The sequence below is a fragment of the Fringilla coelebs genome, assembly GCF_963513975.1.
Source record: "Fringilla coelebs genome assembly, chromosome: 1".
NCBI lineage: Eukaryota > Metazoa > Chordata > Aves > Passeriformes > Fringillidae > Fringilla > Fringilla coelebs.
Window position 1 is genome coordinate 14,394,854 of NC_140028.1, and position 15,294 is coordinate 14,410,147.

General features: G+C 36.7%; 1 protein-coding gene across 1 annotated transcript in view; it reads left to right on the forward strand.

Annotated features, from left to right (window-relative positions):
• Positions 1 to 15,294, forward strand: part of TAF2 (TATA-box binding protein associated factor 2) — a 58,485-nt gene that overhangs the window by 1,724 nt on the left and 41,467 nt on the right. The window contains exons 2-8 of the mRNA XM_084203654.1: positions 488 to 648; positions 9,655 to 9,773; positions 11,103 to 11,244; positions 11,634 to 11,865; positions 12,195 to 12,379; positions 12,940 to 13,053; positions 14,339 to 14,446. Of these exons, the coding sequence (XP_084059780.1) occupies positions 488 to 648; positions 9,655 to 9,773; positions 11,103 to 11,244; positions 11,634 to 11,865; positions 12,195 to 12,379; positions 12,940 to 13,053; positions 14,339 to 14,446 (1,061 nt within the window). The remainder of the gene's footprint in view (positions 1 to 487; positions 649 to 9,654; positions 9,774 to 11,102; positions 11,245 to 11,633; positions 11,866 to 12,194; positions 12,380 to 12,939; positions 13,054 to 14,338; positions 14,447 to 15,294) is intronic.

A 15,294-nucleotide genomic window follows, 5' to 3' on the forward strand; every position in this document is an offset into this window, starting at 1 on the left:
GATGTTTGGGATAGGCTTACAGAAATTTCTGCCTTGCATGTGAGTTCACTTGGGCTTTGAAGAGACTTAAATCATTTCAGGGCTGAAGTCTTCAAGGGTCTTTGTCAATTTATGTATCTGTTTAAAAGGATTCTACTTAGGTTTTAAGAATTCTTGTCTCAAGTTCAAGTACCAAAACATAATGAAGCTAATAACTTGAAATCTAGTCAATAGAGGCAGATTTTTATCCAGGAAAACAGGCATGATTGTCAGCCACATTGAATTTTTTGTTTTGTCTGTTTGATTTACAGCTGCAAAAATTCACCTGTTAAATGGCATGAAAGAAAATGGAGAAAATCTAAAGGGCAATTAATTTCCTTTTTAAATATGAAAATATCATCTTTATATCAGTGATTTTTAAAAATTGTATTAGTAATAATTTTTTATATCTCTCTAGTTTTTAAGTTGTTAAAGATTTTACAGAAGATTTTGATTTGTGTTTTCATAGGGTTATGTGGAACTCACAATATTTCCCACAGTGGCAAACCTGAACAGAATCAAGCTGAACAGTAAACAGTGCAGGATTTACAGAGTGAGAGTCAATGATTTAGAAGCAGCTTTCATCTATAATGATCCAACACTGGAGGTCTGTCACCATGAGTCAAAGCAGTAAGTAGTGTATTTAAGACTGTGCAGATGTAGTGTTTTCTGTTGCTCTTAAGTGTAACCTATTCTCTTTTACAGTCAAGTTTTACCTGGTAATTCCGTAATGGTCACTTTTAGTTTGGTCTAATTTTGGCGAAGTATTTTGGCAATAATTTTGACTCTTACACTAGTCTTCTTTAGAATTTCTCATGTTATTATATCTTTGAATTGTTTTGTGAAAGTACCAAAAAATTTTCTATGAAGTACTTCATGGGGGAAAAAAAGGCCTTGGATTTGATCTGTGTGCTTGAGACAGACACTGTGTATTCCTTTTTTTATCAGTTATGCAAGAGCTTCAATAATTCAGTTTGCAAATACGGTGTTCATTTATATAGAACACTGAATTTATTATCAGAGTTATGAAATTTTCTTTGAGTCTTGATACTGAACTGCTTGAGTATATTAATTCTGTAATTCTGTTTGCTTTGTTACTTGATGTTTTTGTTGTTGACACTATTGCTTGTTATGACAAAAATTCAGAATTCTTATTGCAGGGATTCTAGATTGTTGTGAAGAGCTAGAAAGTAAAGCTTTTGGCCTTTCCTAAGGAATCAAACTTTCATTATTTGTCGTACATAACAGTTGTAAAAACTGAACTCACTTCAAAATTTGAAAGGAAAAGCTTCAAATTTATTCAGTCTCATACAGAAGAGTATGTTTAAAAACATGTGGCATCCTGCATGTTCTAGGGAACTTATATGGGAAGGGGCTTTAGCAAAAGATCTTGTAGCCATTTCATTTTTGGTAAGAACCTGATAGGCGTATGTTTTCCCTAGATACTCTCTTTTGTTTTGCTAGAACATTCGTATTCTCACACCTTCTTTTGGCTGGCTTGGTTGAATTTACAATTTGCTGAATTGTTTAAAAACTTCTAGTCAGAGTGTTGTTAACAGCAGCTGATAAAAAAATCAATCCTTTAGGCTGCAGAAGACTGGCTGAAATCATCTAGTCCAGGTCCCCTCACATGGGGTCAGGTAGAGTAGGTTGCACAGGGCTGTGTCCATTTGGGTTTTGAGTATCTTTGGGGATGGAATCTCTGCAGTCTCTCCAGGCAACTTTCTCCAGTGCTGATGACCTTCGCAGTAAAAAGCATTTTCTTGTATTCTGATAGAATTTCATGTATTTTAACTTGCATCCACTGACGGGAGCAGACGCAGTGGGCACAAACTGAGACGTAGGAGGTTCCCTCTGAACATCAAGAAACAGTTCTTACTGTGAGGGTGACTGAACACTGGGACAATTTATTCAGAGAGACTGTGGAATGTCTGTCCTTGGAAATATTGAAGTCATCTGGACATGCTCCTGAGCAAATGGCTGTAGGTGACCCTGTGAGAGCTGAGGGGTTGGACTAGAGTACTTTCAGAAATTACTTCCAACCTCAGTCATTCTGTGATTCTGTAATAACTGGAATCCCATGTAACTCCTGTAAGATGTGAAAAAGGAGCAGCATTTCAAATGATCAGAGTGAGCACTCCCATTATATTAAAAAAGGGATTAGGAGAGAAAGTGCTGTCATTTTGTGGAGAAGGTGGGGGGTTTTTTGTTCAAACTATTCAAACTTAATGGAAAATCTCTGTATTTTATAACTCTTATGTTATTCATAGTTATGAAAGACAGAGGTCACTAAATATTCATAACAAAAAACTATGCCTCTTTCTGTAACTCAGAAGTTAAAGGCAACGTGAGTTACAAAATGTTAGATAAAGTTAGCTGTATTTTTTCCATTGAAATACCTGGTCACTACCTGGTTGGGTAGTGAAATACAGCATCTCTGCTCTTTAGGCAGGATTGCAAGCAAAATTACTAAAAATCTAAAAACTTGTAAAAAAATCATTAGTGTGTTTTCTCTGCCCTTCTTTAAAAAGAACTGCTTCCAGAAACAGTGGTTTGTGACAGTAGTCTTCAGTCTTTATATCTAATCATACTACTATAACAGTAGTCTTTATATCTATTCATCTTGTCATCTCTTCCAAATTCTCATTTGTTATGGCAAGTTTGGTGATGATGTCCCTTGTACCCTTGCAGCTGAACTAGCTGCAGCAATTATTTTGAGCAGGACACAGATTAGACATGATGATTTGTTTCTGATCTTACAGGGATCATTACCTTTTGCACAGTTTTCTTAAGTAGTCTGTTGAATTCGTAAATGGGAAATTAAGATGGTTCTTGGCAACCTGTTTATTTTAAATATTTTGGTTTCGATCTTTAGTTTTTCCTGTGGTGTGTAAAAAGTATAAGTTTGGGTTATATGATTGTATATACAAACATTTTCTTTTGTTTTGATAATGCTTTTAGTTTCTTAGATGTTGTTTTCTAAAAGACTTAAAATCATAGAAGCATTGAAATTGGAAAAGACCCATAAGATCATTGTCATATGTCCCAGCTGTCAACCCAACGCCACCATGATTAGTAAATCATGTCTTCAGGTGCCATGTCCACAAGTTTTTTGAACACTTTCAGGAATGGTGACTCCACCACTTCCCTGGGTGGTCTGTTCCAACCTTTACAGTCTTTTCTGTGGAGAAATTTTTTCCAAGTAGCTTATCTGGGGCATAAGTATTTAGAAAATTTGTTAATTTAATGGACGCTTCCCTACCATTTTATCCAAGTTAAAATAATCTGAAGACTTCTTACTCCCTTAGGTAGCAACACAATTCTTTTTAAAATGGAAAACTCTGTATGGAGTAAAGATTAAAACCTGCTACAGTAACTCTGACTTGAAAGGTTGTGTTTGCTAATAGGAAGTTAAGAGAAGTGGTTCAGTGTTATGTTGTGGAAATTTTGGTATGCAAGAAAACAATTAAAAGAGGATTGAGAAATTCAGCTTTATGTATGACACAATTCTGTCTTCAGAATTGGCTTCACTATGATCTTTGCTACTTCTTGGTGAGATCTGCGAGATCGCCTCTTTGTATTCTGAATTGAAATACTCAACTTGTTTTGAGTTGAAACATTACTATTGGGTTTTAGCATATTTGAGGAAAAAAATCATTGACACGTGGTCTCTGTCATTTCACATTTTTAGTGTTGAAGAAGGTGAAACAATTTTTTTAGTTCCTCTGAATATTAGAAAAACTCTTACTAAAAAGGTAATTAAAAAATTGTGAAATTTGTAGCAAAGGTTAAAAGCCATTAGTTAGCACATTAAATATATTTTTGATTTGATGCCATTTTCATATCAGAATAGATGGATGAACTTAGATAATGCAGTCCCTTCCTTCCTGACTGAGCAAACACCTGAACAGGGGTGTAAGGTATGAAATAATTCACAGTGCTTTACTGTGTGTACACAAGATGGCAGAGAATCCCATTTTACTTGTGCTTTTGAGAAGAGTTTCAAATCTTGTGGAGACTGCATATAGTGTTGGAGAGTGTATATTTGGGTCATGTTTTGGGGCTGTTTTTGAGTGTTTCAGTTGTCTATCCTCATCTTTCTTGTTCTTGTAAGTTGTTGTTTTTTGAGTCTATCAGTGTAAGGGAAATGAGCTTGCTTTTTCTGGGCTGTACTTCTTCATTCTGTGTAGAGATTCCAGTGCATATTCTGAATATTGAGACAACTGCTTCTATCTCAGCCCTATTTATTTAAAACTGGCAAAGGAGATTTTTTTTTCCCCTTTATCTTATGGTTGAGATTGTAAACTTTTAAATAGGTGCAGCAGAAGTTTGGGTGCAGTGGTTTCATCTGTGATAAGTGAAGTTTGTGATGATCCTTTTGTGCCTGCTTATGTGCTTCACCTTTGTGGGATAATTAGGATTCCAGGCTGAGAAGCTGTTGCATTTGACTGTTATTATTGTGTAAAGGAAGCTATGTTTTTGTATAGCTAGCTAATGTGCACATAATGCTTTCCTGTGTAGTGCTGGCTCATTTGTCTTTTTTTTTTAGCTTGAAGCCTGTAGTATTTAAACATTACAAATATGAAGATGTTCTGATATCCTCTTACTTCACTGTTGCTTTAGTTACAAGCAGCAATAAGCTATGAGAGAGTGCAATGTGGTAGCCTTAAGGGCATGTCATTTTTGCAGTATTTTTTCTTCTGGGAAGTCAATGATCAAGCCTTTAGACTTTGTACAAGATAGAAAAATTTCTGGTGGACTGAGCATGTGTTGCATTGCTGCAATAACTAGCCTTTAGTTACACTGATAAAATGCTTGTCTAATTGAAAATTCATTATAGACTTTGTTAGAAATAAAGTGTCCTGGCCAGGACAGGGTTCATTTTTGCAGTAGTCAGGAGCAGGGAAAGGCTCAGACCCGGAGATTATTCTATACCACCTTGCCTCATTTTCCAGGGATGGGAAAAAGGTTTGCTTCCAGATCCCATTGCATGGCAGAGGGTCAGGTATTTTCATGAGTTACCTGGGGAGAGCAATACCATATGAAACATTCACCTCTTTTCTCATACACATTGTCATTGGGTATTGTTACTGTTACTGCTTGTTTCGTTGCTGTCTCAGGTAAATTGTTCTTATCTCAATCCGTGAACTTTACCTTTTGTGGCTCCAGTTCTCCTCTGCTGCCCACCACAGGAGCAGGGTGGAGAGATAGAGTGGCACGTGGTTTGAAGTAGTTTCAGTGGAAACACTAAATGGGACAATTCCTAGACCACGACACAAAGGTGCAGAGCACTTTTGAAAAGAGATGACAAAGCCCTTAAACTTGACCAGGAATGAAAATTAGGTTTTTCATCAAAGGTTCAAATCATTGTCCTATTAATAAATCACCTATATGTGCATGTATTATATCTTTTACATGGTTTATCATGTATGTACTCCAACATCAAGTGCGTATTGTATGTGGAAAGCAAAGTAAAGTAGTAATTGAATTACTGGTTATGAAGAGTAATGAATTACAGGCAGAGCAAATAACTTACTTTGCCAAGTTGATGTTTAGTACTGTAGGAAACAGTGGTTTATAGACTATATGTTTGGCACATACATTTGTAGCACTGGTGCAGCTACTAATGTGAAATGCTATGGAAAGTTTGAAGTCAATTAGTAATATTAAAAAATAAATCTCTATGGTATTGCTATTTACAGTCACTCAAGCTGCATGCACTTGGGCTGTAATTAACAGTGCTTGGGGTGAATTCTGATAACAGAAATGTATCTCTGCTGGGAAAAGACCATGAATACTGATTTGTTTTTTCATTGTCAATCTACAGTTAGCATTAGGATTTATCATTGTTCTTTGGACTGTAACTTTTGGCGTGTGCTCTGTTTTTCTTAAAATGGTCATATGCAGTTTATTGAAAATAGTTCAATCTATGAAAAGATTAATCTGTGGTACTATGCCTTTAATGGATTCCTTTTACAATGAATCACCCATTTGAACTAGAACACTTCACAAAAATAGAAATATAAGAATAGACTTGTTTTTCATAAAATGTTAAGCTCTGGAGTCTCCCTACTTTGCTGTAAAATCATAACCTTTTCCTGTCTATGAACCCAGTGACGTTTAAAGTATAGCTACAAGCTCATCACAATTCTCTGAGTTTGAACAAATTCTCACTGTGTAGGAAAGGGATCCCTATCAATAATAGTCAATTTTCATAAACAGTTTGGAGTAAAATTAAACACAGTCCAACAGAATGTTACTGTGGTTTTCTGTTGCTAGTTCTTTTTTGATTACTAATAGTTCTTAGTCATGCAAACTCTTTTTAAATTGAGTTTTCCCAGTGGTATTTGTTTGCCTTTCTAGGGTGTCATTTGAAGGACAGCTTAAAGCAACTTTGCTAGGGAGATTCTTTGACTCCTCAGTATGACAGATCCTTCCTTTGCTTAAGGAAGTAAACCAACTGAAAGCTGCCTGATTAGAAAAAAAAGGACTTATTTTCCCATTTGACACTTTCAGCTGCATCCCTACAGGATCAGATGAACAGTGATCTCCTTAGTGGGTGAGGTAGTAGTGGTGCATGAGCGAGGCTAGGAGACAGCACATCAGCTGGAGTTTAAGTGGGTTGGAATTGTTCTGGAGCCATACCTGAAGTTATACTATATTCCAGAGTAAAATTCAACCTTTTCCTTTTAAAACTTTGTTGGCATTATATCCTACCTTTAGGTATAGTTAAGTGTGAAAAAGAAAAAGAAAAATGTATTTAAACTTGAGGTTTGTGAGTTTCTCTACTGGTCCCATTTACTATTCAGAAGCTTTCAAGCACAGTAGAAAAGTTTACTGCTCCTGACATTCTCGGCTTTGATAGTGGTGCCAGGGAATTTGTGCACTATTGTTGCCAAAGATGAAGAACTATGTGAAAATATGTTCTCAATATATTTCAGAGTTCTAGCAAAATTTTTTGTAGTTGTGGAAGACTTGAAATATTGAGCAGGGTGTTTGACATACCTAGACTTACAGAATGCTGCTGGTGGCATGGTTAATTACACTTTCTTCTTCCAAGTAAGGTACTGTAATTTGGGTTGTTTTCTCTGTGGATGGTGAATAGAGATTGGTTAGATGAGAGCAAAATCCTGAAATGAGGTCATGTCTGCTTTGTGTAGACTTCACATTCCATGGAAGGTGGAGTCCCCAGCCAAAAGTTAATTTACCCTTTTGTGGTGCAGTAATCCTGCACCTGGGTCAGGAAAACCCCCAGTATCAGTAAGGGCTGGGGGATGAAGGGATTGCAGGCAGCCCTGCAGAGAAGGACTTCAGGCTGCTGATGGATGAGAGGGTCATGAGCTGGCAATGTGCATTTGCACCCCAAAAAGCCAGCGGTGTCCTGGGCTGCATCACCAGCAGTGTGGGCAGCAGGGCCAGGGAGGGGATTCTGCCTCTCTGCTCTGCTCTGGTGAGACCTCACCTGCTGTGCTGCACCCAGCTCTGAGGCCCTCAGCACAGAAGATCATGGATCTGTTGCAGCAGATCCAGAGGAGGCCACCAGGATGGTAAGAGGGATGGAGCACCTGTCTGTGGGGAAAGGCTGAGAGAGTTGGGGCTGTTCAGCCTGGAGAAGATAACAGCTCTAGGGAGATCTTACTGCAACATTTCAATTCTTAGAGGGGGCTTTATAAAAAGGTTGGGGGTTTAGTAGGGCTTGTTACAGTGGGACAAAGGGTAATGATTTTAAACTAAAAGAAGGTAGGTTTAGACCAGGTGCAAGAAAGAACTCTCTTACTGTGAGGGCAGTGAAATCCTGGAACTAGTTTCCCATGGAGGTGACAGATGCCCCATCCCTGGAAACGCTGAAGGTCTAGTTGGGCCAGACTCTGAGCGACCTCATCTAGTGCAAGATGTCCCTGTCCTCCCCCAGGAAAGTTGGACTACATACCTTGGGCAGTCCCTTCCAACCCGGAGTGCCCTGTGGTTCTGTGATTCCATGACTGCATTATGCTTGATTGTGTCCTGCTTGTGTTTGGATTCATCAGCAGTACCTAAATTCTGTGGAAAAGGTGATAAGTTAGTCAAACACTTTCTCTTCAGGTATAGAGTTGTGCAAGCTTTTGAAAAACTGCTTGTACGGGAGAATTAGAATTAAGAAAGGTTTTGCTCCCATGCTTTAAACAGTTTAGAAATCCATTTTGAAAAAGTGTAAAAGCTTTTGCATAAAGCTGTAAAAGCAAGGTTATTTTTGAGCTTGACTGGTTGTACTCCAGTAGTTAAATATAATCACATTAAGTAATAAGGTAACATCCTGCTCATAAGTACTTTAACAGAAGACTTATGCTTGTTCCTGCTCATTTCAGTAGAAAACAATTAATCTAAGTCATAACTGAAGTAATGATCTGACTTTGTAATGAAGTGAGCAGTTAATGAGCAGCTGATATGTAGCAGTGTGGGGTTTAGATGGTGGATGCTGCTGCCTATTTCCCAATAAGCATCTCCTGTGGAAAAGCAGCTTGGGTAAGGATTCAGGCAAAGCAGTCAAGTCCACGCACACCACTCACCACAGCTAGCTCAGCAAAGAGAGGCAGAAGGACCTTTTGTATGCTAAATTCCAGCCAAGGTTTATTCCAGCACAACAAAGGGGAAATCAGGGACAGAAGATCAAGCCACGTGGTGTGCAGAAGGTTAATTAGGGGTCACTGGCCAATGATCTGAGGGCACAGGGTGGTACAGAGGGCAGGACAAAGGGTATTGCCCTACAGGGAAGATGGGGCTGGCCACCAGCAATACCACAACCAATGAGGAAACAGGGAAAGGAGAAACCACAAGAATTAGCAACACATGGGGAATGGAAACTGGGGCGGATCGGTGTTGGGAGGCTCCATGGGGTTGTCTTCTCTTTCAGCCTAGGTGGAGGCTCTATGGTATATTCTTCCAGGGCAAGGCCCTGGGGATTTCCCTGAGGGATTCAAAGGAATCCACACTGATAAGTAGTTGCTCAAACCTGATTACAAAAATTGTGTTTGTGTCTTAAATAAATAACAGTACACTTTAAAAAAGAAGAATGTTTCAAATATAACTAGAAACTAAAAAGTATAGCACATATTTCTGTGTTTGTGTATTAAGACCAAAACTCTTAACATATTTTATGTGTTATTTACAAGTGCATTAAAAAACCCCTATTTCTATCCATCAAGGGAAAAATACCATTGCCAAGCTAAAATCTTACATTTAGAAAAGCAAAATAAGAGCAAAACTGCAATATATGAGGAAGCAGATCTTCAAGACAGAGCTTTAGAGTAAAGATACAAACTTCATACAAAATAATAACCAGAATTTTTAATTTCTATCCCAATAAATGTAGTTATTACTCTTATTGGCAAGGAAACAAGACTGAGCATTTCTCAATTTATTGGGACTTATTACTGTTTAAGTCTTTTTGATCACAGATCACTTCTGCAAGAGCCATATTTTAAGTTCTGGTTGTTGAAATCTAATCTTTACTCCTTTTCTCTTCTACTCCTTCAAAAACAAAACATAACACTTGGTTGTCCATGCACCTTGAAATTCAGTATAGAAATTGTCTTCCAAAGTTGTTTTTTGTGGTTCAGCACAACTGTACTTTAAGAATTAACTGGCTATTTCTGACAGGAGGAATCTCAACTATTTCTCCAATGCCTATGCTGCCGCTGTCAGTGCTGTGGACCCAGATGCTGGAAATGGAGAGCTCTGCATTAAGGTTCCCTCAGAGCTGTGGAAACATGTTGATGGTAAAGAGACCGTACTGAAAAGTTAATGTCAGAGTTGTCAGCTACAAGTTTGCTTAGGAAGATAGTAGCTTTGAAGGAATAGAAGTAGTGTTACATTATTTTATGAATTTATGATTACTGTTTACTTTTTCCTCTCCACTTGAATTCTGAAAAATACTTTCACTTTTTGGTAATAGGGAGAAGTGTTGCAAGGCTTCTTGACACTATATACAAACATACTCTTGGGTGGTCATGAGAATACTTGGGGAGGTGGGAGTAATGAATCGTACTAGGGGATAAATTGTAATTTTGAAGCTGCTTACAATATATACGATCCAACAAAAAATAATTTACAAGGCTATAGTTATATACATCTTTTTACAAAGTTATATACATCTTTTTATAAAGCTCTACTAATTTTATGCCACCTCACTTCGAGGAATCGTCATTTTAAAATTTACTTGGTAGTGAAAGTAGACTCATTTATAAACTGGCATCCTGGAATAAGTAACTGTTTTAATAAGTTACCCTCCAGTGTTGATTATTTTCTTACAGGTATCTTACTAGTTTCTTGTATTATTTCTTGCATGGTTTTATTGGTTTTTCCCATGGATTTATGAGACCTCTGAGAGAATAATAACAACTGTATCGTGAGGCTGACTCGTGCAATATTGTCAGATGCACCTTAATGGGAAAGACACTTTTGTTTATTTAAATTTTTGTGTAAGTTCCTGTTGCCTTACATGCAAGTCTAGAAGGGGAAATATTCTAACATGTATAATTTCACTTTTCAATGTTTGAGTGCCAAAATATCATGATACTTGAGAGATAAATTTCAGCATGTGCTTGAATTTCTTTGATTGCCAATCTATTCATAGGTGAGATTTCTGTGAAACTAAACCAAAGCAAAGACACTTAAGTTACAGGAAAAGTATTAACTATAAGATTTTAAGCAACTGCAAACAACAATAATATGTCTTTTAAGAATGTGCCTGCTTCACAGAGTTTTTGGAGAAATTTTTTTCAGCAAAGTGCCAAGGAGATCATGTTTAGGATACAGTCTGTATAACTATGCTTTACTGCTGGGGAATTAGAATATGAAATGTGACTCCAACACAGTTTTTATTAGTTAATAAAGATTCTCTTAAATGCATCTCCTGTAAGTTGTGCTTAGGGAGGTCTCAGTTTTGTAAGGTTTGAGCTGTACTTTGTAGGTGGACTGGGAAGTCCATGAGAATGAAGTTACCACATAGTCTTCAAAGACCTAGAGTCCAAAACTGAGTTACTATTCTACAATAACTTTCATGTAAGTTGTATATACTTACTCCAGGTTTGGTCTTTGTGCTGCAGAGTTAAAAGTCCTGAAGGTGCATATAAACTTTTCTCTGGACCAGCCAAAAGGAGGCCTTCATTTTGTGGTACCCGACATGGAGGGCAACATGGCAGAAAGAGGGGCTCATGTCTTTTCATGTGGTTATCAAAATTCTACAAGGTAAGAAAAGTGTCTTTGCATGCTAGATTTGTATTTCCTATTTATTCTCAAAGTGTAGGAAATACAAATAATTTCTTTTAATTCTTTCAAGTTTAAAACATTCTAAAATTTAATTTGTGCTTGAAAGGAGCTTACCAGTGTGAAGTAGCATCTAATGACTAGTAATTAGAATGTGTAGCCTTTATAGCTCAGCAGGAGGTAAAGACAAAAAAAAGCTTGTAAAGCTTTATAAAGTTAATGTATTGTAGAAGTCAGTATGTCAACAGTCATATATTCTTCAAGTATTTAGGGATATAGTTTGGAACTTGAAAGAAAAATCACCTGTGAAAAAGAGTATAATTGGTAAGTATAAATGTTAACCACTTTCCCCATAATCCTCACTTTTCTAGATTTTGGTTTCCATGTGTGGATTCATATTCTGAGTTGTGTACCTGGAAACTTGAGTATACTGTAGATGCTGCAATGGTGGCTGTTTCAAATGGAGATTTGGTGGAAACTGTATACACCCATGATATGAGAAAGAAGACTTTTCATTACATGTTGACTATTCCAACTGCAGCTTCCAACATCTCCTTGGCAATTGGACCTTTTGAAATCCTTGTTGATCCATACATGCACGAGGTAATAATCTTCATCAGAGAAGCCTCCTTTTTTTTTCTAAAGAATTACTGGTGTTTCACGTTGCAGTCAGTATATATTAGTCCAAGAATGGTTATTTCTAGATCAACCTTCATCAGTACAGTTGTATGATAAAGCTTGTCTTGTAATGCCTGTATTAAATTTATCTCCAAAAAAGAAGTCTTTAAATAAGCAGCAATTCCATTTATGTCTTAATTTGTGGTTCAAATATAGTTGAAATTGGGTTTCTTCCCTGAGATATTATATATACTTGATATTTATGTGTTGAAATATGTTTGTAGGTCTTGTAACTAATTTTCCTTTGTTTGTAGGTGACTCACTTTTGCTTACCACAACTTCTCCCACTGCTCAAACATACCACATCGTACCTTCATGAGGTGTTTGAATTTTATGAGGAGATTCTTACCTGCCGCTATCCTTACTCTTGTTTCAAGACTGTTTTCATAGATGAAGCTTATGTTGAAGTAGCTGCATATGCATCCATGAGTATTTTCAGGTTAGTATTTGAGAAAATTGCACCTTCTAAATCCATGGGCCTAGAAGCTCTAGATCCAAGACTGTTGAGAAAAGTGTGAAACTCTAGTTATTTTTGTAGCCTGAGTGTTGGGCTTTCTAGTTTGAAAAGGCTTGTTTTTATTGACATTATAGGCTTTTAACGCCATTTCCATTTTTATCCGTTATAAAGATGTTGCATTTACTTTAAGAAAAGACGGGCGGTAATTTTCTGTCTGAATTAGAAATGCCATGCATGAAGTATTTAATCTCAAATTAAGTGCAGAAATATGATTGTGCTGGAATAAGGTATCAGGAATCCAAGAGAGTGTCACCAGTTAAACTACTTAGACTCCATACAGAGAGTTCTGTGTGTAGAAGATAATAGCAGGGGATCTGCCTGCATTAAGACTATTAAAAATTAAAAAATTAAAAAAGATCTTACTATCTCACTGAAAAAACAGTGAAGAAATTATTTTACTTGTTTTGGTTTTTAAGGTAAGGTCTCTTGTTTCTTTGGAGCCAATGCTCATGTTGTGTTATTTTCTTTTTGTGGGGGTCCAGCACAAATCTCTTGCACAGTGCAATGATTATAGATGAAACTCCACTGACCAGGAGATGCTTGGCACAGGCCCTGGCCCAGCAATTCTTTGGATGTTTCATATCCAGAATGTCCTGGTAAGTATTTTACCATAGCATTCTCCAGAAAATGGGGAGGATCTAGGAAGCTCAAATTTTAATTTGCAAATTGCATTTTATCAGAAAAATAAGTAAAATAGTAATTGTAGAAGAAAGCAAAAATGGGAAAAAATATAAGAGTAATAAGCTCAATAAATGAAAATTCATTAGTATTATTTGTTGTTCTGAATGGAGAATGTGAGAGATAGAAGCTCCAAAGATTGTATATATTGAATATATCTTCCTGAATGTTGTAGTGTGCTTTGGCATCTGAAAATTTTAGAAAGCTAATTCTTTTGCATTATCAGTCAGTTTCTGTTAGATAGTTTGGATGATGACGTATAGCCTGCATGCAAAGTTCTTGTAGAGCACAGAACTAATAAATCAAGTTTTTCAGGGAGGAGAATGCAGAAATTAGTGTCAAATAGAAAAATTCCTGCTAAAGTGGCTATAGCTCCATGTCTCAGAAAACCTCCCCAAACAGCTCTTGCTCTTCTGATCAGTATTTATCTTGAATCCTTTTGCATGCACTTATTTACTGGGGACAAGTAGCCCATTACTTTTTTTAATGGCAAAAGTCTGTCCTAGAGCATACTTGTCTTAAAAACAAGGGAAGTCAACATGTTCGGAAATTGATGTTTGTACTGCTGTAATTTCTGTGGCTCTCTTCTTTATTTTTAGCCTACTTCTGTGATAAAGGCAATTTTTTGCAACCTTCATGACTCCATTTTCATATGTTCTTGTTCTGTTTACTTCATCATATCCTGTGTACAATGTCATTTTTCTGTTTAAGGTTCTAGTTCATGATCATGATCTAGTTTTAGTTTTTGTCTATTTTTTCTCTCTTAGAACATAACTTACAGAAGGTGTGTTTAAAAGGGTGTCCACCAAATTGTGAGATAGGTATTTTGTCTACTTGCTGTCCAGGGTCTTCTGCACTTCATAGAGTTTTGTATCAAGAAATAAAGATCATATCGGTTAGCAATTGCTTTAACTTTACTGTCCATTTCCACCTGTTTATTATTATTGTTTCAGCTAAAATAGGCTTTATATTTTAATCTGGATTTCTGTGGTAAAAGTTCACTTTTCACTGACTTTTCAGTTTCATTGGTTCTGTCCAAGTGCCAAGTTCCATAAATTGGTTCACAGCTCATCAGACTTCTGTTGACTTAGAGAAGTTATACAACCTCTTGAAATTTGTGTCTATTTTTGAGCTGGTCAAAAATACCATCCCTTACAAAATGTCCTCTGAAGTGATGTAATTCATGTTTCTTTCTTATACTAGGTCAGATGAATGGGTGCTAAAGGGAATCTCTGGTTACATTTATGGCCTTTGGATGAAAAAAACCTTTGGTGTTAATGAGTATCGGCACTGGATTAAACAGGTAACATTGTAGCATTTTCTATACCTTTCAGACATTTTGCATCAAAAAAAATACAGTATAAAACCTGAATATAATATAGCTTTGCATTGCAATCTAAAGACTTTTTTAGTAGTGACAAACCTCAGAGCTAAAATATTTTTATCACTTGCTGGAAGGAAGAACACCAAGCATACAAACCAAAATAGATTTTTGTGACTGCCGTATGAATAATGAATAATAGTTGTTGTTTTCTCTCCATGCAATTAGTTTTCCTCTTTTTGTTTGGACTCCTGAACCAAAAAAAAGAGTCAAAAAAAGATGCTACTTTTGGAATACCTAGAATAGAATAGAATAGAATAGAATAGAGGATTCATAAGAATTTGTATGTGGTGACTTTCTTATGCTGTGATGGCTATCCTTAAAGCTCAGAAAGGCTCCAGTATTAACCTGGATCACTAGTGGTTCAGGTATCTTTTAGTATCATTGAAGTACTAAATGAAATAATGAAACAGTACAAAACTCCGTGTTTGAAGTGATTTCTTTTCTTGGAAAACAAATTTCTATCTAAAGCTTACATTTCCAAATGTAATCTTTGAGACAGGTACTTTCTAGTGATAGCAACAATGACTCCTCATTCCTTGCAAGTAACATTTATTCACAAAAAGATACGTGTCTTTTTCTCTCATCATGTTCTCTTACTCTACCCATTCCAAAAAGTAAATCCTAACCCTACTTGCTCCATTTACATCCCTTACTCACCTGGGACCCAGTATCACTTCCTTCTCTGCCCAATACTCATTCAGTTCACCAGTCTGGTGTTGTGTGTGCTGAAGGTGTGGGTGCTGCAGAGAGCAGCAGAACTGGATGGAGGTCTTTT